The 27,303-nt window shown below is 33.7% G+C and overlaps 2 protein-coding genes across 4 annotated transcripts in view; one reads left to right on the top strand and one right to left on the bottom strand.

Moving 5' to 3' along the window:
- The window catches only part of LOC107454047 (voltage-dependent T-type calcium channel subunit alpha-1I), a 383,057-nt gene extending 358,369 nt beyond the window's left edge, over positions 1–24,688 (top strand). For all 3 annotated transcript variants that reach the window (XM_087169325.1, XM_087169326.1, XM_087169324.1), the window contains 5 exons: positions 1,382–1,531; positions 3,604–3,725; positions 6,529–6,804; positions 8,107–8,224; positions 21,405–24,688. In XM_087169325.1, coding sequence (XP_087025451.1) covers positions 1,382–1,531; positions 3,604–3,725; positions 6,529–6,804; positions 8,107–8,224; positions 21,405–22,117 — 1,379 coding nt within the window. In that variant the 3' untranslated portion in view covers positions 22,118–24,688. The remainder of the gene's footprint in view (positions 1–1,381; positions 1,532–3,603; positions 3,726–6,528; positions 6,805–8,106; positions 8,225–21,404) is intronic.
- LOC147806525 (uncharacterized) lies at positions 16,882–17,652 on the bottom strand. The gene has a single exon (XM_087169327.1). The coding sequence runs from the start codon at positions 17,650–17,652 to the stop codon at positions 16,882–16,884; it is 771 nt and encodes a 256-aa protein (XP_087025453.1).
- Positions 24,689–27,303: the final 2,615 nt, after the last annotated feature.

The raw sequence follows: 27,303 nt of genomic DNA, 5'->3' as shown, positions 1-27,303 counted from the left end.
CGGCTTTGTTAGTTTCCAAGGTTTGCTTTTCCGTATAGCAGAAAAGATTTCACTGTTGCATTGAATATTTGTATTTTTTGGTTTCATATTCAAACATTGCGATTTCTATACTCTTGAAAAGCATTATGAAAGTGTTCAGTGTCTATTATTCTGCTCTTAATGCCTTCTTCAGCAACACTATGTGTAATAACAATTGTTTCAAGGTATGCAAAAGTATTTGTCCCATCGATTTTCTTCCATTTGTTAGGCAACTAAAAACTAGCTGAAATCCATTCATTTTCCCCGACGATACCAAATTTCGCCACGTGATTGCTGAACAACGAGCTTGTTTGAGAAGAAATCTCCCTTTAACACCATAGAGTAAGTCTGTTGTGAGTTCCCATGCACGTCTGTTGAACTCACTCTTTGGCACAGCATATATGGGAAATCATAATAAATGATGAATCACAGTAAATGGGAAGAAATGTATAATGGTGAGGAGGCAGAGCACATCAAAGTCTGCTCTGCATTTCCCATATATGTTGTGCCATTGTCTGAGGAGAAATTTCCCATAAACACCACAGAGTAAGTCTGTTATGAGGTCCCATGCATGTCTGTTGTACTCACTCTTTAACATAGCATATATGGGAAATCATAATAAATGATGAATCACAGTAAATGGGAAGAAATGTATAATGGTGAGGAGGCAGAGCACATCAAAGTCTGATCTGCATTTCCCATATATGTTGTGCCATTGTCTGAGGAGAAATTTCCCATAAACACCACAGAGTAAGTCTGTTATGAGGTCCCATGCATGTCTGTTGTACTCACTCTTTAACATAGCATATATGGGAAATCATAATAAATGATTAATCACAGTAAATGGGAAGAAATGTATAATGGTGAGGAGGCAGAGCACAACAAAGTCTGCTCTGCATTTCCCATATATGTTGTGCCATTGTCTGAGGAGAAATTTCCCATAAACACCACAGAGTAAGTCTGTTATGAGGTCCCATGCATGTCTGTTCTACTCACTCTTTGGCACAGCATATATGGGAAATCATTATAAATGGGGAATTACAATGAATGGGAAGAAATGTATAATAGTAAGGAGGCAGAGCATATCCCATTTGCATGGCAACCCATTACCTGTATAATTTCAGGAGTGCTTTCCCTTATTGAGGTAGATGATCATGCGCATTTGAAACGGTACTTTAGTTTACATAAATTATTATAATTATATGTTAATTTTGCAATTTCTAATTAAAAAAATATTCTCTAAAATTGCATTCAAATAGACTCAGACAGTTATTCTATCAGAATTCAATGATCTAATGTGTTGAGGTCCATAAATTCAACTCTCACTATTGTTTTCAAGTTAAGATTTTCAATTATATTTCAGTCTTAAAGTTGCTGAAGATGGCCAAAGGTATTCGAGCGCTTTTGGATACTGTCATGCAAGCACTGCCCCAGGTGGGCAACCTGGGATTGCTATTCTTCTTACTCTTTTTCATCTTTGCTGCACTTGGAGTCGAGCTTTTTGGAAAACTAGGTCAGTAGATCATTTTTGCCTTTAATATGGTTTATTGTAAAGTTTTAAGCAGCACCGATATCATCAGCTTATTAAAAGTACATAATAACTACTGGTAATTAAGTACTCTTAGTGTTTCTTCAGGACAAAAAAAATTAAGGACAGAAACACCTATTTTTCCCTTCAAACCCATGCACTTACATGTTTTCACCACGAAGGCGGATACATTCTTTTCTATATTACTCTAAGAAGAAAGCTTTGCTTGGTACTTATTAGCTCTCCAAGAAACGATTATGTCAGCTACATCATTCTTACGTCTCTAAAAGAAAAAAACATGCTCGATACATTGCTGCTATGTCTAAGAAGAGATTATGCTAGTTGCAAGTTACCTCGCTCTAGTGCTATTTGAAAAAATGTGATATCAGACATAACGCGCGTATAAGAAGAAAAAAACTAATCTTGGTTATGTGTCTTTTATAAACTTTTAAGAACCTATAGTGCATAAGAAAGTTGCTCAATTCATTTCTAACTTCAATAACTAGTCTATCAATGTTGTGAATTGGAAGAAATAAAAGCTTGTAACAACATTATTGAACTTTTAAACCAAACCTAAGAACACCCAACTTCGGAGTACTGTGATAAAGCTGAATTCTTAAGGGCTTCATTTGTGAGAATTCAATTCACGCTTATGTTACATGAAAAGAAAACATTCTACAGTTAGGAAAGAGGCAATGGAAGACTGACTTTCAATCCACTCATCAATGCAGATTAGCAAATGACTTACCAGAAAATAAGCAAATTTTCTTCTTTAACTCAGATTTTCTTTATTAGTTTAGACGCTGACTATTTAGACTTTGGGTTTAGACACTGACGAAAGCTCTTAATTATCGAATCAAAGCTGTAATATTTCAATGTATGTGGTATTATCTGTGCTTTTATTAAAGTTATTTAACTTTTTTTTTATTTCCATAATGGCAAGATTAAAATACAGCGATTAATACAAGGAACCTTACTGAGAACAAACATAGGTAGAGAAAAAAAGATCAAGAGAAGCAGCTGCAACGATAGTCTATAAATCCAAATGGCACCTGACCTCCCAGCTGGGATTCACCTGAAAACGTTTGGTTAAAGTTCCACATAGGATGAGATGGTCACCATTCATAACACGTCCCAGATTATAAAGACTGCAGATAAGACTTGGTTGAGAAACTACACGGAAACGGCTCAAGAGTTTCAAGAGACAACCATGACCAATGAAGAGTCGAAACTCAGCCACTATTTTATGCCTGGGCCATTTGGAGACTAGAGATAATTGCTCTATCGGAGACTTTTGAATTGCTCTGAGAGCGGGGTTCTTTTCGAACTCCTCAGGCATGGTATCTTTTATTAATCGTTTTAACATTCCAAAAGAAGGAGATGTTTGTAGAGCCAAGGCACCCTGACAACAGAACAGATTGCCGATTTATTGGCTAAAAAAACAGTGAATCGACAATCAGTTAAGTAACTGTAAATAGCACAAAATTAACCCTTTTAACTTGAAATCTAATCATCAATCACAAGATTTGGAACTGGGAGTCGTTTTGGGCAGTTGATAGTTTTACTTTTAGACGTTTGACAATAATCTAATTTTTATTTCTATTAGTGAAATGCATGACTGTGTCTGGTATTTAGCGCTGTTTTTTGAAACTCTGTCCCCAAGGAAAATTTTTAGAAAGAGCCATGGTTTAAGTGCCTTACACTTGAAGCAATGCGATGATTTTAAATTATAAACTTGTCGTGAAGAATTATCTGGGCTTTAGAACCGACAAATGGCTTAAATATTTTAAGAGTTATTAAACTTTTTTAAAAAAATTGCCAATTTAGCGACATTTTCCCACCAAGATTAAAATTATCAAAATCACTGCTTTATTCTCTGTTTTTGTAAAGTTTTATGAGCCTAGGTAATGCAGTATTGGAGTAATACGATATTACGAATTATATTACGAAGGATGCCTTCGAAAAACAGCTTTAAGCATCTTTCCTATTTTAACAATTTTGCCAAAAAAGTATTAAGAAATACAATTAAGCTTATCTAATATTATTTTTTCTTTTAGAATGCACTGAAGATTTGCCCTGTGAAGGTTTGGGAGAACATGCACATTTCAAAGATTTTGGAATGGCATTTCTAACTCTTTTTCGTGTTGCCACAGGGGATAACTGGAATGGAATCATGAAAGTAAAAATTCATTAAATTATCTATTTTTTAAATTAGTTTTTGTTTATTTTTACCCTATTTAATTATAAATTTTTTCCCGTTTTGCCTTTTTCTGACAAACATAAATCAAAATTACTTAATGATTTGTTTATCAAAAGTATAATGTTGAAATATTTGTAAGATTTAAATTAATAATTTTAAAAAAGGAAAATCTTCCATGTTGAACCAGCAATCAGGCTTCGGATTTTAAAAAAATTCTATAATTAAAACGTTCCATTAATTAGAATAAGTGTTACTTAATAAGAATTAAAAAGTAAGTTGAAAGTTAGTTCGTTGTTATTTCTTGCGATATAATCATGTTCTTCCTTTAAATTGATGAGTACTTACTATGGTTTTACTCTAATCCAACAACAATTCTCTTAACTTTTTATTTATAATAATAATGATATTAATAATAAGTACTTGTAGTTCGTTTAGTTTCGATTAGATTCCAGGCTTTTACAAAATCTAATTAGAACATTCTTTTTTGGATCTTTTTTCGATTTTTTTTTCGAACTATATGAATAGTTTCCGCGAATGTAAAGTAGATATCTTACACAAGTAGAAAAAAATTTAATAATTAGTTTAGTGTATATCATAAGTTTTATCTTCAGCAATTGTTTTATACGAATGTCTGCTGCATATTACTTACTTTATTAGATATTACCATGAATGAATCATTCTTAACATTTTTATGCAATAACTACATTTCTTTTCGCGTTGTTCACTGAAGAGCTTACTAGGAACACTGAAACGGTGTGCTCATGTAATTATTAGAAGAATAGACACTCTATGTCTTATAATTTAGCATCTAGGTTAAATTTGTGTTTACTTTTATCTTTAATTCTATCAATGTAAAGATTGTATTTATATTTATGGAGTTGAGAATTTTTCAGTTTATTTAAATACAAATTTTTAGATTTAGAAAGAATTGCATAAATTTATCTTACGTAAATTCCATAATTTAAATACAAAAAACTATTGTGACAAAACAAAGCCGTCTGAGAGTAAAATTACGTTCTATTACATTGAAGGTCAAAAAATTGTATTACTTTTAAAACAATTTTCATTTTTACACGCTCTACACTGTTCGAAATTTATCTGAAAAACTGGTTAAATAACAATTTATTGAATGGTTATTCTACCATATTTAATCAAAACATTTATTGAGAATTTTTCGGTTTGTTTAAATACAAATTTTTAGATTTAGAAAGAATTGCATAAATTTATCTTACGTAAATTCCATAATTTAAATACAAAAAACTAATGTGACAAAACAAAGCCGTCTGAGAGTAAAATTACGTTCTATTACATTGAAGGTCAAAAAATTGTATTACTTTTAAAACAATTTTCATGTTTACATGCTCTACACTGTTCGAAATTTCTCTGAGAAACTGGTTAAATGACAATTTATTGAATGGTTATTCTACCATATTTAATCAAAACAGTCAAATAACCATAAATAAAATGGTAATCAAACTGTTAAGTTTGAGAAAAACTGTTTATTAGCTGCTTTTACCTGATACTGTTAAACAACCAGAATTTTATCGCATCAACTAGAACCACCAAATGAAGTTACTTAGTTCTTTGCAATTGCTTACATATCATAGCCGAACGGGCTTATCTGTCAATCTCATGACTGGCAGAACTGGAGTTTGAGTCCTAGTTTTGACACCACAATATTCCCTTCAACACATGAAGAATTTCCAGTGTCCGGCACTCTCCAATGCCCATTACCTGACGAAAAGCCGAGCTGCTGTGTCTGGCTAAATAATTAGTTTTTTTAAACTTTTTTGAAAAATGCTAGTTGTAAATGGTTAAAAAAAACGTATAGTTTCGTATTCATGGTTTTATAACTATACTTTTTGTAAATGGTTTCAAATTCAAATACCAAAACCATGAAGGAAAAAAATGTTCTTTACCGTAAACTTTACGGTTAATCGGATGGACAGACAGATGCCAGTTATTCTACCATAATTTTAGAAGGGTACACAGGTTTAGAAGGGTTTACAGGTTGTTGGGCTGCCCGCCTGTTCGCTTCCCGTTATTTTGACAACGTTTTGTTGTTTTATCTATCTTATTCGCTTTTTAATTCTGTTTTAATCTATTTATTCACTACATTGTGCTTTTTAATTGGCTTATTTACATTGCCTTTCCTTGTTTTGCAAATTTTAGCGTCGCCTTTTAATTGTATTTGATAATTGTTTGTTTTACCACTTTACATCTTCACCTCCTTTTGTTTTACATTTGAGATTTTCTTGGCTCCTTACGCCTTGTTCTTCTGTCTTACCTGTTGTCAATTTGTCATCGACTGTATTGGTTCTTTGACCTATATTAACTTTGGACCTCCGTTTACCTGTGACCTTTTAATGTTTTCTTATGTTCACTTCTGGTACACGTTTTTTTTAATGGTTCACTTTATGTTTTACTGTTCTTGAATACATCAACAGCCATCAGACTCTGTAATGTTTACATAATGTTACTCTGTAATGTTTACATAATGTTACTCTGTAATGTTTACATAATGTTACTCTGTAATGTTACTTTTTGTATTTTATGTACTTTTCTGTTTTTCTTGATTTTAATAAACATTTACCCGTATGCCCTAAATTAGGGCAGGTCGGGGTAAATATTTCATAATTTTAGAATGAAAATTTTAACGGTGTATAATCAGACTGAAAATTGTTTGCATCTACTTCTTTGTGGGTGTTTCCTTCCTATGAAGAGAAATACCACCAAAAATTTGTTGCACTTGATCCAAGATACACAATCTGTTCTGTTTCAGGACACGTTGCGTGACAACTGCGACAACTCGAGCGAATGCATACGCAACTGCTGCATCTCACCAGTAATTGCACCCTTGTATTTCGTCATCTTCGTCCTCATGGCTCAGTTCGTTCTCGTGAATGTGGTTGTTGCAGTGCTCATGAAACACCTCGAAGAGAGCCACAAGCAAATGGACGACGATATCGAGATGGACGCTGAACTGGAGAGAGAGCTCGCAGAAGAAGTTCAGCAACAGAAACTTGCTCAGTTGGGAGAGCAGCTCAAGCAGTCAGCGGTAAGATATTCGTTTGTTTTTTTCTATTTGACAAATGAAATCATTGTAAATAATAGAGCAATTTTTTTTAAAAAAACATAATAAGTTCAAAAATAAATCGAAAGACTTAAGTCCAACAACGATAAGCTACAAAACTTTAATTAACAATTAAGAAAAAGAAGAGAATTTGAAAAAATTCTAAATTAGAAGCCTATAACGGTTTTAGAAAGTACTGAGAAAAAAGCAGACTTTCAAACTTTTTTTGAAAGAAACGTGATATTTCTTACTGGCCATTCCAGATGTTCAGAAATAATATTAAATATTTATAAGACAATGACAACTGAAAAACGAAGTTAATAAATGCAAAATATGAAGAAGCGGTTAAAAGAGAGTATAAAAAACTGTTGCAATCAAAATAAGTATTCAGATAAAAAATTAAATTTTTTATGAAAACTCTGTCAATATTCTTCAAGAAGAATACAAAAATAAAACTTTCTCTAATTTCTTTTTTATTGACAGTATACACTCGTAAATACATTGTTAGAATAGTTTGCGTTGATAGTTAAATTATATTTAAATTAAATTAAATAAAAAAAAATACAACATTTTCGCATTTACATCGTAAGAATGAAATAAAATTTCGCTAACTTGAAATGGAGTTTTCTCAAAAGAGTTTTTGTAACTAACATGGACGTTAACTTTTCCGATTTTCAATGAATTCTTTTAAAAATTTAATAGCATGCATACAGGTAATGTAGTTTATGTTGAATTCAAGATTTTCTCATTTATAATTTATTATATTTGATTAATTTAATGCTAATTTCCTACTTTAGAGATTCTTTTTTTGTTCATTGTGTGATCATTTTGTTAATTAGCATTAAAAAAATAAGAGTTATCCTTCATCAAACCTAAGGAGCTCTAGCCTCAAAATAAAACAGATGATTTTTGCATGATGTAAAAGGAAAATCCAACTAAAAATAAGAAAAGATTGAGAAGTAAAGCATTTCCGCAACAGCCCGTTGTGGGCCTGGGGTTGTGTCTCCAAATTTTCGTGATAATGACCTGATTATGGTCATATGGTGATTACTTCAAATCAACCGAGCTGATACCCATCCATCAACAACAAGCTGGTACACATCGATCTGAAGCTGGATGCCAAGTTGCCACTGGGGTTCGAACCCTAGCTCTTCACAACGACATTTCAGTGCCGTAACCACTGAGCCATCGTGGCTCATAAGAAAACATTACATTAAAATCTTTCCCTGTTGCTTATACTTAATTTTTTCTCTAGTTAAACTTTAATAAGAAATCTATTATTTGCAGGAAGCGTGCAAGAAAATGAAGAGGACTCGATCGAAAAGTGCATCCCATAAGCCTCTGGTTAAAATGGCTTCCCTTCCACCAAATTTTGTCTTTCCATTTCAAGCTGGAGAAGAAAGAAGTATTTATTTTACCATTTCACCACATCATATTTAGTATTGAAATAACGCAATACCGCTGGAAAAATCCTCCATGACAAATTGTTTATTCACCCACAAATGTTTTTCAAAATTTAGAGAAAAATGAGAAGTAAACAATGAAATTTCAAATGCGAAAAAAAAATGTTTCCAAAACTTTAAAACTCAAGAAAATTATTACATGATTTTATCAAGACTAGGGCGCTAAGCCCCCTGTCTTCTGACGCTTGTCACCCCCAGTTATTGCTTCGCAATAATTGTTGTTTCTTGACACAGAACTAGTGAAATTATACAACTAAATATATATGTACTAAAAAGAGCACTTGTGCCACCACATCGCACGTACAAATATTTCCCTTATGATACTATTAAGATCTATTAGTGGACATAAATTATTTTTTGAAATAACATATAAAATTAAAAGTACACTGTTGTAACAAACTTCGTGAGTTCTCAACTGTAATTTAATCACAACTTGTAATTAATGTAATTTGGTGAGTTCACAACTGTTATAACACTAGTGCCACCACATCCCTCGTCCAAATATTACCCTTATGATATTATTAAGATCTATTAGTGGACATAAATTATTTTTTGAAATAACATATAAAATTAAAAGTACACTGTTGTAACAAACTTCGTGAGTTCTCAACTGTAATTTAATCACAACTGTAATTAATGTAATTTGGTGAGTTCACAACTGTTATAACACTAGTGCCACCACATCCCTCGTCCAAATATTTCCCTTATGATACTATTAAGATCTATTAGTGGACATGAATTATTTTTTGAAATGACATATAAAATTAAAAGTACACTGTTGTAACAAACTTCGTGAGTTCTCAACTGTAATTTAATCACAACTGTAATTAATGTAATTTGGTGAGTTCACAACTGTTATAACACTAGTGCCACCACATCCCTCGTCCAAATATTACCCTTATGATATTATTAAGATCTATTAGTGGACATGAATTATTTTTTGAAATGACATATAAAATTAAAAGTACACTGTTGTAACAAACTTCGTGAGTTCTCAACTGTAATTTAATCACAACTGTAATTAATGTAATTTGGTGAGTTCACAACTGTTATAACACTAGTGCCACCACATCCCTCGTCCAAATATTACCCTTATGATATTATTAAGATCTATTAGTGGACATGAATTATTTTTTGAAATGACATATAAAATTAAAAGTACACTGTTGTAACAAACTTCGTGAGTTCTCAACTGTAATTTAATCACAACTGTAATTAATGTAATTTGGTGAGTTCACAACTGTTATAACACTAGTGCCACCACATCCCTCGTCCAAATATTACCCTTATGATATTATTAAGATCTATTAGTGGACATGAATTATTTTTTGAAATGACATATAAAATTAAAAGTACACTGTTGTAACAAACTTCGTGAGTTCTCAACTGTAATTTAATCACAACTGTAATTAATGTAATTTGGTGAGTTCACAACTGTTATAACACTAGTGCCACCACATCCCTCGTCCAAATATTACCCTTATGATATTATTAAGATCTATTAGTGGACATGAATTATTTTTTGAAATGACATATAAAATTAAAAGTACACTGTTGTAACAAACTTCGTGAGTTCTCAACTGTAATTTAATCACAACTGTAATTAATGTAATTTGGTGAGTTCACAACTGTTATAACACTAGTGCCACCACATCCCTCGTCCAAATATTACCCTTATGATATTATTAAGATCTATTAGTGGACATGAATTATTTTTTGAAATGACATATAAAATTAAAAGTACACTGTTGTAACAAACTTCGTGAGTTCTCAACTGTAATTTAATCACAACTGTAATTAATGTAATTTGGTGAGTTCACAACTGTTATAACACTAGTGCCACCACATCCCTCGTCCAAATATTACCCTTATGATATTATTAAGATCTATTAGTGGACATGAATTATTTTTTGAAATGACATATAAAATTAAAAGTACACTGTTGTAACAAACTTCGTGAGTTCTCAACTGTAATTTAATCACAACTGTAATTAATGTAATTTGGTGAGTTCACAACTGTTATAACACTAGTGCCACCACATCCCTCGTCCAAATATTACCCTTATGATATTATTAAGATCTATTAGTGGACATGAATTATTTTTTGAAATGACATATAAAATTAAAAGTACACTGTTGTAACAAACTTCGTGAGTTCTCAACTGTAATTTAATCACAACTGTAATTAATGTAATTTGGTGAGTTCACAACTGTTATAACACTAGTGCCACCACATCCCTCGTCCAAATATTACCCTTATGATATTATTAAGATCTATTAGTGGACATGAATTATTTTTTGAAATGACATATAAAATTAAAAGTACACTGTTGTAACAAACTTCGTGAGTTCTCAACTGTAATTTAATCACAACTGTAATTAATGTAATTTGGTGAGTTCACAACTGTTATAACACTAGTGCCACCACATCCCTCGTCCAAATATTACCCTTATGATATTATTAAGATCTATTAGTGGACATGAATTATTTTTTGAAATGACATATAAAATTAAAAGTACACTGTTGTAACAAACTTCGTGAGTTCTCAACTGTAATTTAATCACAACTGTAATTAATGTAATTTGGTGAGTTCACAACTGTTATAACACTAGTGCCACCACATCCCTCGTCCAAATATTACCCTTATGATATTATTAAGATCTATTAGTGGACATGAATTATTTTTTGAAATGACATATAAAATTAAAAGTACACTGTTGTAACAAACTTCGTGAGTTCTCAACTGTAATTTAATCACAACTGTAATTAATGTAATTTGGTGAGTTCACAACTGTTATAACACTAGTGCCACCACATCCCTCGTCCAAATATTACCCTTATGATATTATTAAGATCTATTAGTGGACATGAATTATTTTTTGAAATGACATATAAAATTAAAAGTACACTGTTGTAACAAACTTCGTGAGTTCTCAACTGTAATTTAATCACAACTGTAATTAATGTAATTTGGTGAGTTCACAACTGTTATAACACTAGTGCCACCACATCCCTCGTCCAAATATTACCCTTATGATATTATTAAGATCTATTAGTGGACATGAATTATTTTTTGAAATGACATATAAAATTAAAAGTACACTGTTGTAACAAACTTCGTGAGTTCTCAACTGTAATTTAATCACAACTGTAATTAATGTAATTTGGTGAGTTCACAACTGTTATAACACTAGTGCCACCACATCCCTCGTCCAAATATTACCCTTATGATATTATTAAGATCTATTAGTGGACATGAATTATTTTTTGAAATGACATATAAAATTAAAAGTACACTGTTGTAACAAACTTCGTGAGTTCTCAACTGTAATTTAATCACAACTGTAATTAATGTAATTTGGTGAGTTCACAACTGTTATAACACTAGTGCCACCACATCCCTCGTCCAAATATTACCCTTATGATATTATTAAGATCTATTAGTGGACATGAATTATTTTTTGAAATGACATATAAAATTAAAAGTACACTGTTGTAACAAACTTCGTGAGTTCTCAACTGTAATTTAATCACAACTGTAATTAATGTAATTTGGTGAGTTCACAACTGTTATAACACTAGTGCCACCACATCCCTCGTCCAAATATTACCCTTATGATATTATTAAGATCTATTAGTGGACATGAATTATTTTTTGAAATGACATATAAAATTAAAAGTACACTGTTGTAACAAACTTCGTGAGTTCTCAACTGTAATTTAATCACAACTGTAATTAATGTAATTTGGTGAGTTCACAACTGTTATAACACTAGTGCCACCACATCCCTCGTCCAAATATTACCCTTATGATATTATTAAGATCTATTAGTGGACATGAATTATTTTTTGAAATGACATATAAAATTAAAAGTACACTGTTGTAACAAACTTCGTGAGTTCTCAACTGTAATTTAATCACAACTGTAATTAATGTAATTTGGTGAGTTCACAACTGTTATAACACTAGTGCCACCACATCCCTCGTCCAAATATTACCCTTATGATATTATTAAGATCTATTAGTGGACATGAATTATTTTTTGAAATGACATATAAAATTAAAAGTACACTGTTGTAACAAACTTCGTGAGTTCTCAACTGTAATTTAATCACAACTGTAATTAATGTAATTTGGTGAGTTCACAACTGTTATAACACTAGTGCCACCACATCCCTCGTCCAAATATTACCCTTATGATATTATTAAGATCTATTAGTGGACATGAATTATTTTTTGAAATGACATATAAAATTAAAAGTACACTGTTGTAACAAACTTCGTGAGTTCTCAACTGTAATTTAATCACAACTGTAATTAATGTAATTTGGTGAGTTCACAACTGTTATAACACTAGTGCCACCACATCCCTCGTCCAAATATTACCCTTATGATATTATTAAGATCTATTAGTGGACATGAATTATTTTTTGAAATGACATATAAAATTAAAAGTACACTGTTGTAACAAACTTCGTGAGTTCTCAACTGTAATTTAATCACAACTGTAATTAATGTAATTTGGTGAGTTCACAACTGTTATAACACTAGTGCCACCACATCCCTCGTCCAAATATTACCCTTATGATATTATTAAGATCTATTAGTGGACATGAATTATTTTTTGAAATGACATATAAAATTAAAAGTACACTGTTGTAACAAATTTCGTGAGTTCTCAACTGTAATTTAATCACAACTGTAATTAATGTAATTTGGTGAGTTCACAACTGTTATAACACTAGTGCCACCACATCCCTCGTCCAAATATTACCCTTATGATATTATTAAGATCTATTAGTGGACATGAATCATTTTTTGAAATAACATTTATAATAAAAAGTATATTGTTGTAACAAATTTGGTGAGTTCACAACAGTAATTTAATATTTTTGCTTACCAAACGGAGGGATATACTTTAAATACAATGTTTGCACTCATCACTTTGTGCATGAAGCTAAAAATTAAGTTCTAAATCATTAAACGAAGCTCTGTAACCGTAACTCATATTAATATATTAATGTAATTTGCACCAAAAAATAATAATTGTAAGATAGTTTATAAAATCGGACACTGATTTAAATAACTTTGTGGTGATTAGGTTAAATATATTAAATAAATTAATTCAATAAAAATTAACTATCAACACAGTTTAATAATAATAAAACATAAAAGAAATTATATTAAGTTACAAGTAGAAAGACGAATAGGATTAGCGACAGCAGCATTTCAAAAATGGTGTAAGTTCATCAGTTAGCAAGATGGAATAAATGTTAGACAATTGACATGTTGCCATTTCTTGAAACTAAGGTTTGAACACAGAGATGTTGCCATCTTATAGAAAAGTCATTTCCTTGACAGGAAAGTTTTGTACTGCCATCTGGCGAGCAGAGTTCATCGCCATCTGGTGAGAAGGTGGTTCACCACAGTACTCCCCCCCAAGTGGTGAAGGCACTGATGTCAGAGGTAACGAGGGTTAAAGCGAACATGCCTTCCAGAGCGTGTGATGGTCTGGGGTTGGATCACAGGGTCCTTGTCTTCTGGAGTAGGATCCAGAGAATCACTGATGTTTACACTAGGGGTTGCTTTTTGTCCTGTCAACACCTCGTCTGATGCTGTCGAGAAACATGGCTTAAGGCGATCAATGCCAATTGTGCATCTTTTGCCATGTATGAGCACAGTGAAGTGCTTTGGGGTGCGCTCAAGTACTTGGTAGGGTCCATCATAGGGAGGTTGGAGAGACCTTTTAATTCCACCGTGACGCACTAGAACCTGACTGCAATCAGATAATGAACGATGCACAAATGTTCCTGGTTCACAGTGGGCAGAACCTGGAGTCGGAGTCAGAGTTTGCATAGCTTTTTTTAGCTGCTGTACAAAATCTTCTGGCAAGTCTTTTTTGGTAGTTGTTGATGGAGCGACAAAGTCTGCTGGAAGCCTTATGGTTGTACCATAGACTAATTCTGAAGATGTACACTTCAAGTCCTCTTTAAAAGCAGAGCGGAGACCCAAGAGTACTATCGGTAGGGTTTCAGTCCATCTCTTGTTGCTGTGGCACATCAAAGCTTGTTTTAGTGAGCGGTGGAAGCGCTCGACCATTCCATTGCTGGCTGGGTGGTACGGAGATGTGCGAATTTGATGAGTGCCCAATATTTGAGCTAATGACGTGAAAAGCGATGACTGAAATTGTCTTCCTTGGTCTGTGGTGATTCTTGAAGGCACACCAAATCGAGCAATCCAATGCTCAACAAAAGCTCGAGCTACAGTTTCAGCTGTAATATCCGCCAGTGGTACTGCTTCTGCCCATCTGGTGTATCTGTCGATGCACGTAAACAAGTAGCTGTTACCATTGGAGGGTGGCAGGGGTCCGACCAGGTCAAGGTGTATATGATCGAACCTTGCTGAAGGTGGTATGAATGGCTGGATAGGACTACGAGTGTGTCGGGTGACTTTGGATCTCTGGCAGTCTAGGCAGCTTCTGGTCCATGCGACTATATCTTTGGCGATAGCAGGCCAAACGTATCTGTCCATGACAAGTTTTTTGGTGGCCCTTACACCAGGATGGGATAGGTTATGGAAAGCAAAGAAAATAGGTTTCCTAAACTGAACAGGGACATATGGTCTAACTTTTTGCTTGCTAGAGTCACAAATTATGTGCAGTCCATTCGTCAGATGTAATGACTGGAAGTTTAGCGAGCACTTTTTATCACTCAGAAGAGCTTGCAGTTCAGTGTCACTTTTTTGAGCTATAGCCAGTTCATCAAAGTTTACAGGTGGCTCACTACCAATTTGCTGAATTCTGGATAACGCGTCAGCAACTACATTGTTCTCACCAGAGACATGCCTGATGTCGGTACTGAATTGAGATATGAAGTCCAGATGCCTGAGTTGGCGCGGGGAACATGTGTCAGAATTTTTGGTAAAAGCATATGTTAAAGGACGATGATCAGTGTAAATAATGAAGCATTGCCCTTCAAGAAGATGTCTGAAATGTTTTACGCCCGCGTATATTGCAAGGAGCTCTCTATCATAAGTACTATAATTAGTTTCGGTTTTTGTTAACTTACGAGAAAAGAAAGCAAGAGGCTTAGGACCTTTAGGAAAATGCGAATGGACAACAGCACCGATAGAAAAAGTGGAAGCATCAACCATTAGAGAAATTTTATTATTGGGTGTATGATGCGTTAAAGTTGTTGCGTTAATCAACTCTTTTTTGCATTTTTCGAAGGCTAGTAAAGAATTCTCATCCCAGGGAACGGGACGTTTGTCGTTTTTTTTCGAATCCCTTAGAAACTCATTTAAGAGGGCCTGTGTTTCAGCAGTTTTTGGTATAAACCGCCTATAGAAGTTAATCATTGCTAAAAAGCGTCTTAGTTGAGAGATTGTTTCGGGTTTGGGAAATTTGGCAATTACCTCGACTTTGTCGGGAAGTGGCTTAACGCCTTCAGTAGTTATCAAACAGCCTAAGAACTTTACGGAGGATTTACCCAATATACATTTATCAGGGTTTAGCTTAAGGCCAAAGTCCCGCAAGCGTGAAAATATTTTGTGTAAATGTTCTACGTGTTCTTCTTCTGAAGTAGAAGAAATTAATATGTCATCAAAATAAGGGATGCAAAAGTCAAACGGAGCTAATACTTGATGTATGAATCTTTGAAACGTCTGACCTGCGTTCCGGAGTCCGAACGGCATTGCTGTATATTCAAAGAGGCCAAAAGGTGTCGTTACAGCTGTTTTGGGTATATCAGGGGGATAGACTGCAATTTGGTGGTAAGCTCGGGCAAGGTCTAGGGTTGAGAATATCTTTTTTCCAAAAAGATTTTGGGTGCAGTCCTGGATGTGAGGGACAGGGTAGCGATCAGGAACAGTGATCGAATTTAGACGACGGTAATCGCCGCATGGTCGATAATCACCGTTTGATTTCCTTACAACATGAAGAGGACTAGCCCAAGGACTTTTCGACGGCCGAAGAATACCTTGAGAAATCAGGTATTCGAACTCTTTCCGGACCGCGTTTAAAATGTTAGGTGCCAGACGACGAGGTTTCGAGAAAACTGGCGGGCCTTTGGTCTCAATGTGATGATATGTTTTGTTTGGGAGGTCAACATTATTGTTTTGCGATGGGTTAATTAACTCTGGATACTGGCGCAAGATATCGTCGAATTTTGAATCTCCCAAAAGAATTGAAATATTGGTGAAAAGTGGAGAATTCGAAGGCAAATGTCCACGAGAAGACAATTTTGTTTCGGCATCAATCAAACAATTATTTTTAACATCAACCAATAGATTAAATTTTTTTAGAAAATCAGCACCTATAATAGGCTGATTGACGTCAGCAATGATGAACTGCCATGTAAAATTGCGGCGCAAATTTAAGTCTAATTTTAACAATTTAGTGCCAAAAGTTTTTATGACTGTGCCGTTGGCAGCATACAATGTTAATGTTTCGCGAGTAGTAGGAAGGGTTGTTTTGCTTTTTGGCAAAACGCTGACGTCTGCACCAGTATCGATGAGAAATTTAAATTTAGAAGAAGGATCGGCCAAGAGAATTCGATTTATGAGGCGGTCGCCTGTGTGGCCATCACACGATCGCCTAGCTAGTTTGTTGAAAAATTACACGGCTGAGTACACTTTTTGGCATTTTTGCCAAAGTTAGTGTGATAAAAGCATTTGCCATTAGCAGGATCTTTAAATTTTTTAAAACGGGTTCTAGAGCTGCTACGTTTTCGAAAATGATTTGGAGCTGGGCTACGCGATCTTTTGACAAAAGCAGTTAACTCATTAACTTGCTGTGTCAATTGAGCAACTTGTTGTTCTAATCGAGAGGTGTGGGAATTAGAAGTAGCGGCAACAGAATTAACTCCCTGATGAATAGAGAGATCATTAATCTTGTCTGCCACAGTGGCTAACTGATCTAAATCTTCGCTGAGAGCGGCCAAAATTGTTTGTGTCCCATTAGGTAGCCGACCAAGCCACAATGATTTTAAAAGAGTATCGCTTACGTTGTCACCTGCGAGTGAACGCATTCTCGTTAAAAGCTGGGATGGTCGTTGGTCCCCTAACTCTAAACCTTGGAGTAAAGTTCTTATTTTAGATGCTTCGCTTTCAGAGTGTAACTCTACTAAACGTTTTTTAAGTGCTTCATATTTATCATTCTCAGGGGGCTTTAACACTAAATCACTAACGGAATTTAAAATGTCCGATTCAACAGCAGAAAGCACATGGTTAAATTTGGTTATATCAGCTGTTATTTTAGCCAAATCGAATTGCGCCTCCAAACGGACGAACCATAGTGCTGGATTATTTTTCCAAAAGGGTGGCGCCTTGACGGCAACATGAGCGACTGACTGATTTTCAAGTTCAGTCATAGCGTATTAAAAATCTAATCACTTATTAAAAAATATAGAATGACAATTTAAAATGAAATTGAAGTTAAATGAATACAATGATTTACAATCACTCAATTAAGGAATTACGTTTGGAAAATGCATAAGTGCGCAGATAATGCATAAAGAAAAATTCAAAATTAAATTCAGAATACATTAATACGGAAAAGAAATTTTGAAATATGACACATCGCAAGATCAATAAATAAAGCTAAAAAAATAACATACCATGTTACCCCGTGACAACTCAGGTTGAACTTTGACAAGAAAAAGAAAAGTTAATGTCTTATTTTAGTTAAGCATTTTAAGTTTTAAAATATTTAAGCTTACGGCATAAGATGATTGCCGATGTTGTAAGATTTAGAAGGTTGCATTATTTTAAGGTCACCAATCTGTGGTGATTAGGTTAAATATATTAAATAAATTAATTCAATAAAAATTAACTATCAACACAGTTTAATAATAATAAAACATAAAAGAAATTATATTAAGTTACAAGTAGAAAGACGAATAGGATTAGCGACAGCAGCATTTCAAAAATGGTGTAAGTTCATCAGTTAACAAGATGGAATAAATGTTAGACAATTGACATGTTGCCATTTCTTGAAACTAAGGTTTGAACACAGAGATGTTGCCATCTTATAGAAAAGTCATTTCCTTGACAGGAAAGTTTTGTACTGCCATCTGGCGAGCAGAGTTCATCGCCATCTGGTGAGAAGGTGGTTCACCACAACTTTATCTTACAATGCAACGTAGAATTACATTATTCTAATACAAATAATAATAATAACAATCCTCTTAAACTCTTAATTTAGAAAACAAGCAAAATTAAAAACGTAATAATAACAGTTCAGGTACATAACAGTACAAACAACATTAAAAACGTAATAATTACAGTACAGGTAAATACCTTTAAATTAGGAATACAAAAATATTTAGAGGAAAACCATACCTTTACGGCGTATATCAATTTTATGCTGATGACAACCAAGACCAATATGAAAATTAATGTGGGAAAACTGGATCCTACCATGTGATTTTCTGGCCAATAAAAAAGCACCTACAGCAATGGGTAACTGAGACACCATCATTAGAGTTTTGCATATGGTTACATATTGCGGTGGGGATACTATCCTGTAATAATTTGTTTTTATTTTGATAATTCGAAATTATTTTTTCAATATGTAAAACTTCCTGGTTTATTTAAAATCACTTTTCTCTAAATTTGAAATACCCAATGGAAATGAATCATAATTTGCCATTAAAAGTCTCTCCCGCGCTGTAGCGTCCTCTTAAAGTGTCAGCTAGATAGTTTATTGATGATCGAGATTCCGTTTACTTCAATATCTAGACTAAAAGTGCTTAGATTATAGGGAACTTAACAGAAAGTGCTTAACGGAACTATACGTGCTAAAATTTTAGAATATAAGTGACTTAGTTTTATTGGTAATAAATATAAGTTTTGAAGCTATAGTGTAAAATACATAGAGGCATAAGCTATAATGCTTAAATTATGAGAGTAAATTAGTAAAGGTGTTGATTGTGGTATTACCACTGAAGATATTTTACGATCACAGTGCTGACGTGATAGACAGATCATGGGTTAGAATGACTTTACCGTTAGGCCAACAGTGGGAAGTTTTCGTGGTTTTCCTCTCCATGCAGCGCAAAAGCGGGTTAGTTCCATCAAAAAGTCCTCCATGAAGGCAAATTTCTCCCAATACTTGATCCAAGAGTTCCCTTTTCTTCTGTGAATTGGGTTCAAAACTGCAAGGCTACGGAGTTGAACTTCGGTAGTTGTAAATTTAAAAATAGAGACAGCAGTTCAACGACGGTTTTAAAATAAAAAATAAAATAAAGTAATTGTGATGCGAGGGATGGTTAAAAAATAGCAATTTTTAAATTTATCGAAAACTTTGCACGATTACATCACACATTTCTCCACAAAATCGCGATGATGACTTTGAAATAGTCAGCCTATATATTCAATACAAAATAAATTTATAAAAATATAACTTTTTTTTTGTTTTTAACTTTTTCTGCAATACCTAAGAAATCCCAGGAATTATAGGTAACATGTGAATATCCTCCAATTAATCAGCAAGCAGGTATTTTAATAAACAACTCCACTCAACTCTCATTGAAGACAAATGACTTGATTCTCAATGAAAATTTAGAATTCGTGATTTTCTTTATTATCGTCTCATAAAATTGCATAGTGGTTGTCTAACGACTTATTTCCATAATCAGTAGATAATTTTGTCACACCGCTTAACTCGATTTGGAGTAAACTTACTGCTATACATACATTTATGCTCGCATTCATACCTTAGGTCAGCATAACTTTTGTCAATGAAGTATTCTTGCGATAAATCAATGAGTTTTACTCAATTATGTATAACCACGATTTCAAATTTTACTCAAACAATGATTGCGTAAAATTGATTTAACTTTTATATGCGTCGTTAAACTGTTCTACCGTAAAGTGTTCGACTTCGCGTGCAGATCATCGGGTTGCCGAAGCGGGGGTGCCGTCCCCTCTGCAGAGGATCAAAATTGTGATGGCATGTCTTCGGATCATCCTCAGGGGTGTTTCCCAGACCGTCGCCAATAGCCCATCGTGCAGCTCTAGTGCGACGCAAATTAACTACAACTACAACAACAACTTTTCTATGCGTGTTTCTTTTGTCGGTATAAGAAATAGGCGAGGGCTGTAATCAAAGGCTACTGAATATTTATTCAGGAGCATTTGATTACGGGCCAACTCAAATCAACATTGATTTGAGTTGGTCAAACTTATTTTTATATGAAAAATTAAACCGTTCTAAATTCAGCATTGAAAAAAAATAACGACGTCCGGTGGCTTAGTGGTAGCGCTTTGCTCTTCAGTGCCACAGATCCTGGGTTCGATCCTCGGGCCGGGCAAGGCTGACTCAGTCTTTCATTCCTTCAGTGGGTCGATAAATGAGTACCAAGCATGCTTGGGAACTAAACACTGGGGGTTCCGAGTTCGGCTGACCATCTGACCGGAATATCTGCTCCTGCACCCCAGAGCCCAAGGTCAAGAAAACTGAGATGGGCACAGTAGGCCTTGGCCCTCTATGGGCTGTCGCGCCACTGAGTTTAGTTAAATAAAATTCCATGTGAAGTGTAGAACATTCCTGCAACAGCCAGTTGTAGGCAAGGGAAGTCATAGAAGTTAAGGCTTTATCATGTGGTCAGCATTACGCACCGACCCCCTTTACTTCCTAGACAAACTGGTCCCTTTCAATCTGAAACTGGAAGGTCAACGGTGATGTTTGTATACCCCAGTACTTTCTAATGACAGCCCAGTGAGCCAACCACTATGTCCAGTGTTAAAACGATTGTTTAAATATCTCTTAAACAATTAATAAACATAACATTATTTCTTGCCGTAGTTTGTTTTTTCCCTGTGTGATTAATGATGTTTTCCTTTTCATTAAACTAAAAAAAGAATTGTTTAACAAAGAAATAGTATTACAATGATTAGCTGGAAAATATGATCTCAATGGAAAATAAAAATTCTCAGAAATTTATTAAATTCTTTTTTTTTTTTGTTGTTGTCTAGCGAAGGAAAGGAATTTGATAAAGTTTTTCTGGAACAATGGATTATCTGACAAAACTTCCCTAAATGCCTCAGTGTTTCCTCGTAGGTTCAGTTATCATATACAATCTAGCAAACTTTGATGCAAACATATTTCTTTGATTTGCAGGTTTCCGACGGGCGTCCTTGAACTTACAGACCTGTAGAAGCACAACAGATTGTGCCTTCATCAACAGAGACTATCTCCCCCCTCTTGTGCCAGGCTTTTCCATGCACCCGCCAACATCGCCAACAGTCACCAATGTGAACATCAGGCAGGCATCCCCTGATGAAACAGACAGCAAAGTGTCGGTGGCCAACTTGAGCCCCGTGCCCCTCCGATCCTCTTTTGGCTCCACCCTCAACGTTCCTACACAGGTGCCAACTCTGGAGGACAAGAGGAGGAGCGTGGACTCCAGGGCACCCCCTCTGGACGACTGGACATGCGTGTTTGCATCTCTCAACACGGACAGAGTTCATTTATTACCAGTGCTTCAAAATGACGCCTTCCCTAGTGCCAGCGCTCTCATAGAGTCCTTAGGTACCAGACGATGCTCAAACTCTTTTGTTCCAAACAAGATGAATCCTGGTGAAGACTCTTCCATTGAAAAGAACCAATCAAAAGAGATTAATGATGCGTCTCGAAATGCTAAAACTTCCCTGTCTTCTTCTACGCTTGGTGCCGAATATTTTCACAGTGATGAATCACCTTTAATTATGAATCGCATTCGAAGGAAACTTTCCCACATAGCGACTGATTCATCACCGACTAGTCATTCGGATCGCCCGAATGATAGCAGTCTGACAACAGACTCAACTTCACTTGAGCTGACGTTTATTTAGCCATTTTTGAACTATTCGAGTTTCTTTATTTATTGACAGCAGGCTGTTCACTTCAAAGACAATATGAGTGTTGCCAATTATAATTTTTTTCGTTTAATCAGTTCTCACATTTAATTACAATGAATGAATGCGGAGTATAAAAGTACCGACTAAAACTTCACTAATATTGTAAATATAGGAAATATTTAATATAATATGGAGTTATTCACCACGTTAATTTCATTGGGCTAAGATGGATAAGAACTTAGATAGCAAAATTTATAACAAAAATAAAGCTTATTCAAATAACTAAAAAAAAAAAATTTCATAATTGTTGATGCTATTTAATAGGTTAACCCTAGATTCATGGGTCATAATTAATTTAATGCGGTTGATATTTTTTGATAATGCATCAACTCTGTTCATACTTTTCTAATATGTCTCGAAATTAATCTTTAATTGCAAATCTCATAGCAATTGTGCAATACCTAAATCCCAGTGAGATTAGAGGCCTTTGCAAAAAGGAACGGCTAGCTTTGAAAATAAGTTCATTTCGATATTGGGGCTATCCCGTCAAGTCTATTTTATTACAATAAATATTTTAATAAACTTTTAGATTTCATGCGCTACCATCTATCAACAGCTTTTGCAAAAAGCTTTTGAATAAATGTTTGTCATGGATCAAGAAGAGGTTGCTTGCACTTCAAGAAGAAGATCACAGATATCCACAGATGTGACCGATGACGTTAGCACCAGCTGATCGTTTATAAGCAAAATGGTGCATTAAAGTTGAGCTAAGTTTCTTCACATGAGTTAGAATGTTAATTAACGGGAAGATAATGAAATACAGCACCATATCGCACATCGAATTTGTCGAAATATAATTATATTTCGTATAAGTCTTTTACTTGACTTAGATTTATTATTTGCTTATACATTTTATTATAACAGTGACATGTTTTCATTTCGTGATCCTGGCAACTTCGATGAATTATAAGTTTGTTTATGTACTACGTTGGCTTCATCTTCGTGTTAAATACGAAATAAATGGTGAAAAAATTGAAATCTTTATAAAAGAATATAGAATGTACTTAAGACTTATTACTTAAAATTTATTACTTATACTTAAGAGAATTAGTATTTGACAGACTCGGCTTACTCGAAATGGAGTGGAAAGAAGAGTTACTGACGCAAACAAATGCCACATTTTAACAACCAATCAGGATCGAGATAAACTACGTCCCTTGCAGGTATCCCATTAAAGTATCAAAAGGGGAGCATAATTATGCGGAAATAAGGAGAAAGAGTAAATTTAAACTTGTTTAAATTAACAGAAAAACAAGAGACTTATAACGTTTCGCAAAAGTACTGCAATTTTAAATAAGAATTATGAACAGTAACTGACCTTTCAAAGTTGATAATTATTTCAACGAAAATCATTGAAACTGTGGTATAGTTCCGTACCGATACCTATTCACGCCAACTAGTAACACCAAAGCACCAAAGGGTTCTTTTACACTCAAAGATTTAAAATAAAAATATGCATTGTTTTGCCCGGAGTAGATACGAGTTATACCTTTCGAGTTGGTCGCCTTCTGTGATTTTTTTCTAAGTATATCTCGCTTGGCATTGCTCTGATGTCGCCAAAGTTTGGTGATTTCTTGGCGAGAGTAAAGAAACGAAAATCTTCCCTTGATTTCATACATTTTTGGTTGTCACATTTAATCTAATCATAATTTCTTTCATTTTCAAACAAAATTTTTTTACTCTTATCAACTCATTGTAAATTGTGAGCTCAACCATTTAAAACTGTTTACACACATTTAATTTCAGATATATATTTTGAAATATATATTGTTCATAAACACAATTATTGAAAAATGTTAATTTGAAAAGCATTTTGAATTATTAAAGTCTGATAATGGTGAAAGAGTTAAGCATGTTTAATGTGCTTCGGTCGTTTTAATTTACAGAAATTTTTTTTTAACTCAATTAATGAAGATTGACCGCACTCGTACTTAAGGCTCAATACTCTAAGTATGAAAGAAGTTAACTCTAAAGTGTGATACGTTTTAATGAATGGTTTGAACTTAACTTTTCTACTAAAACACTCAATTGATAAAATTTATGTATACGGATATGAACAGCCTGCTCTCTAGATATTAGCAAAACAAAGTTTGAGATGTTGCCAAAAAAAAAATACTAAAGTGGCCGAAAGCTTTTTTTCTTAAGCTGGTCTCTTCGAGCTTTTTTCATTCTCTTATAGTGTATAAACAAATGATCGAATGTAAGATATATTTTATCGTTCTTTTTTCTAAATTATTGTTATCGTCTGCTATTTGAAAGAAAAGAAAAACCTAAGCAGTATTTTGGAAACAAAGATTTAAGAAAAAAAAAGGAGTTGATCTTTTATTTTGTTATTTACATTCATAAAGAGTGAAGATTTTTTATATCATCTGAATTATCACTATGTACAGTTTATAGCATTCCTGTATATTGTTCCCATAATAAAGAGAGGAAATAAAGATGTTTGAAAGATTGTGAACTACAAAAAAAGAACTTTTTTAATAAATATTCTCTAGTGTTACTGTTTTTTTTTCTTGTTTACTATATTTTGTTATATTTTATTATTTTACAGTATCTTCCGAATATTTCAACATAACATTTTTTTTTCATGAGATGACAATTTTCAGTGCCTAAATTTAAAGTTAATTCAATTCAGTGCCTAAATTTAAAAAAGTGCCTAAAATTAAAGTCAATTCAGTGCCTAAAATTAAAGTCAATTCAGTGCCTAAATTTAAAGTCTTAAGTCAAAGAAAAAATTATCACCATGAATAACTATTGATCTTATTGATTGGATTTTCGCGCATTGTCATCCGGGTTTACTTAAGCATTGGGGTGACTTAATTCATTTTGCTAGGTAGTTTTGGACGCTGCTTTAGCAACATTGTTCACATCGGTTAAATATTTTAGAGATATTTTTGTTAGCTTGTTACATTATGTGCGATTTTAAGAAAAATTTTAAGTTTATAAAATACAGTATAGAGGTAGGCTCAACTTCAACAAACAATTAACCTATCTGAAAAGTAAATGCTTTTGAATTTGAAGATGTCTTAAATTGAAAAATGGCTAAAGAAACCTGTCATGAGTAAACTGACTCCGAAAACCCCGTTATAACGAATACGTTATAATAGCACACTAAATTGTTGCTACGATGATCCTGTCAATATAAAAAAATACACATATTCAATGCTAAAATAGCAATAAAAAGACTAAAAAACGAAATAGACATACTTATTTCCTTTACTTTTTTTTTGAACAACAATTTTATATTATTTTTATAACCGTCGTCGAACAGCCGACGTAATTATGAGTTTACGACTACCAATGTTCAACTCCGTAACCTTGTAATTTTGAACCCAATCCAGAAGACAAGGTAACTACTCAATGAAATCGAGGGAGAAATTTACCTTCTTGGAGGACCTTTTGATTGAAGTGACCCGCATTTGTTTTAAATGGTGAGGAAAACCACAAGAACCTTCTACGGTTAGCCTAACGGCAGGGGAACTTTAACCCATGGTCCCTCTACCACTGAGGATATTTCACGTCAAATGTGCGAGACGGATACGGAATTTGTATTAACGAGCCATCGCTGGGATTCAAACCTGGGTCACCTCCTTAGAAGGCTAGCGCTCTATCTCTTGAGCCTCCACGGTTCCGAACAATTATTTTGATTTAAAATGCCAATTTTGAGAACTGTTTTTTTTTTTTTCTCTTATCTTCAGATTATGAACTGAATTGTACAGCTCCTGCACTGTATTGCAGACCGAAATGCCTATTACAGGAATGATTTAGCAACAAGTTTCTAAACCGTTACACGTTTCTGCAAGAAAAAATTTAATTATATGCCTTCTGACGACATTTGATAAGAGAGAATGTTGATTTTAATATTAAGTTGTCAAGAAAGGAAATAAAGGGATTGATAGATACCTGGTCAATAGAAAGCATATTTTTTTGAAGTGCACGACAAGATTTATAAAAGTTACCAAGGAGCTTTTGTTAGAAAGAAGACAACTTTGGTGGTCGCAAGTACAATCTTTTTAGAAGACAACCATGTTCATTTTTTGCTATACTGTATAATACCATAAATAAAGATATCTTGCATTTAATACTTTTGGGTACAATATACTTAAAGAGCAGAAAAAAAATATGATCATCAAAAATTTTTGCCGTAATAGTGGCGAGTAATTTTGAACTCATTATAATCATAAAACTTTTGAATATTTTGGGATTATCCCGTTAACCATTTTTGCCAAGTCCGATATTTTCGCCAAAAGGTAGCTTTCGAGCAATAAGTGCAAGTTTTATCATATTTATTGTGTAATCCTTGACTGCGCGAGTTAGTTTTCTTTAGCGTGTTGAAATACTATACTGTTTTGTTTTATTTGTTTTTCCATTTCCGCTACAAAATAATTCGAATTTGAGATTGTTTGTTGGCGCCATCAAGGATTTTTAGAAAAGTAAATAATTTATAACAATATATATGGTTAGATTCAAGAATAATTCAATGCGTAATTATAAAAAAAATAGAGATTTTTACTTTGTTTTGATTTTTTATCACACTTTTTTATTACGTATTTTTAGACTTACACTTTTTTGTTATTATTATTTTATTACTATTATTATTTGAAAAATTTAATGAGTTTAGAATGCTTATTTTGGAAATTGCTTTTCATCATGATGGTGCTAAAGGGTTCGCGCATTGTCGCTATCGTTGACAGGTCGACGGAATAATCCCAAAGCACCAATTTTTGCATATTTAATATTAGCATTTTGAAGATAACTTGGAAGTTTGTCGTAATAGAGAACTTCTCGTAATATGCCGCACTCCTTATATCGAACTTTTAGTGTATACAATAATAATTCCTAAATAACATATCTTCGTATCTCAGAAAAGTCAGTTTGACTGGATTTTATTGCTGACATCACACTTGAGCTTCAATAATATCGATTGGAGACTGTCTCGGTTTGCTCTTTGGTAACAATCCGAAAGCTCATACTCACACACTACAATATACAACTCAAATGGAATGAATCTTCTCAACTGTTTCTGCTTCAATGTTAATGTTTGCCTCATAAGTAACCTGATCCCCGAGGCAGAGAAAGAGGTTGAAATGGTTCGATTATACAAAAAGCCTTTTCTTTGT

Source organism: Parasteatoda tepidariorum, chromosome 8 (genome assembly GCF_982258835.1).
Source record: "Parasteatoda tepidariorum strain Cologne lab strain chromosome 8, Ptep-v5.0, whole genome shotgun sequence".
Classification (NCBI taxonomy): domain Eukaryota; kingdom Metazoa; phylum Arthropoda; class Arachnida; order Araneae; family Theridiidae; genus Parasteatoda; species Parasteatoda tepidariorum.
The sequence above is the reverse complement of the archived record's forward strand: the minus strand, read 5'-3'. Positions and strand labels throughout refer to the sequence as shown.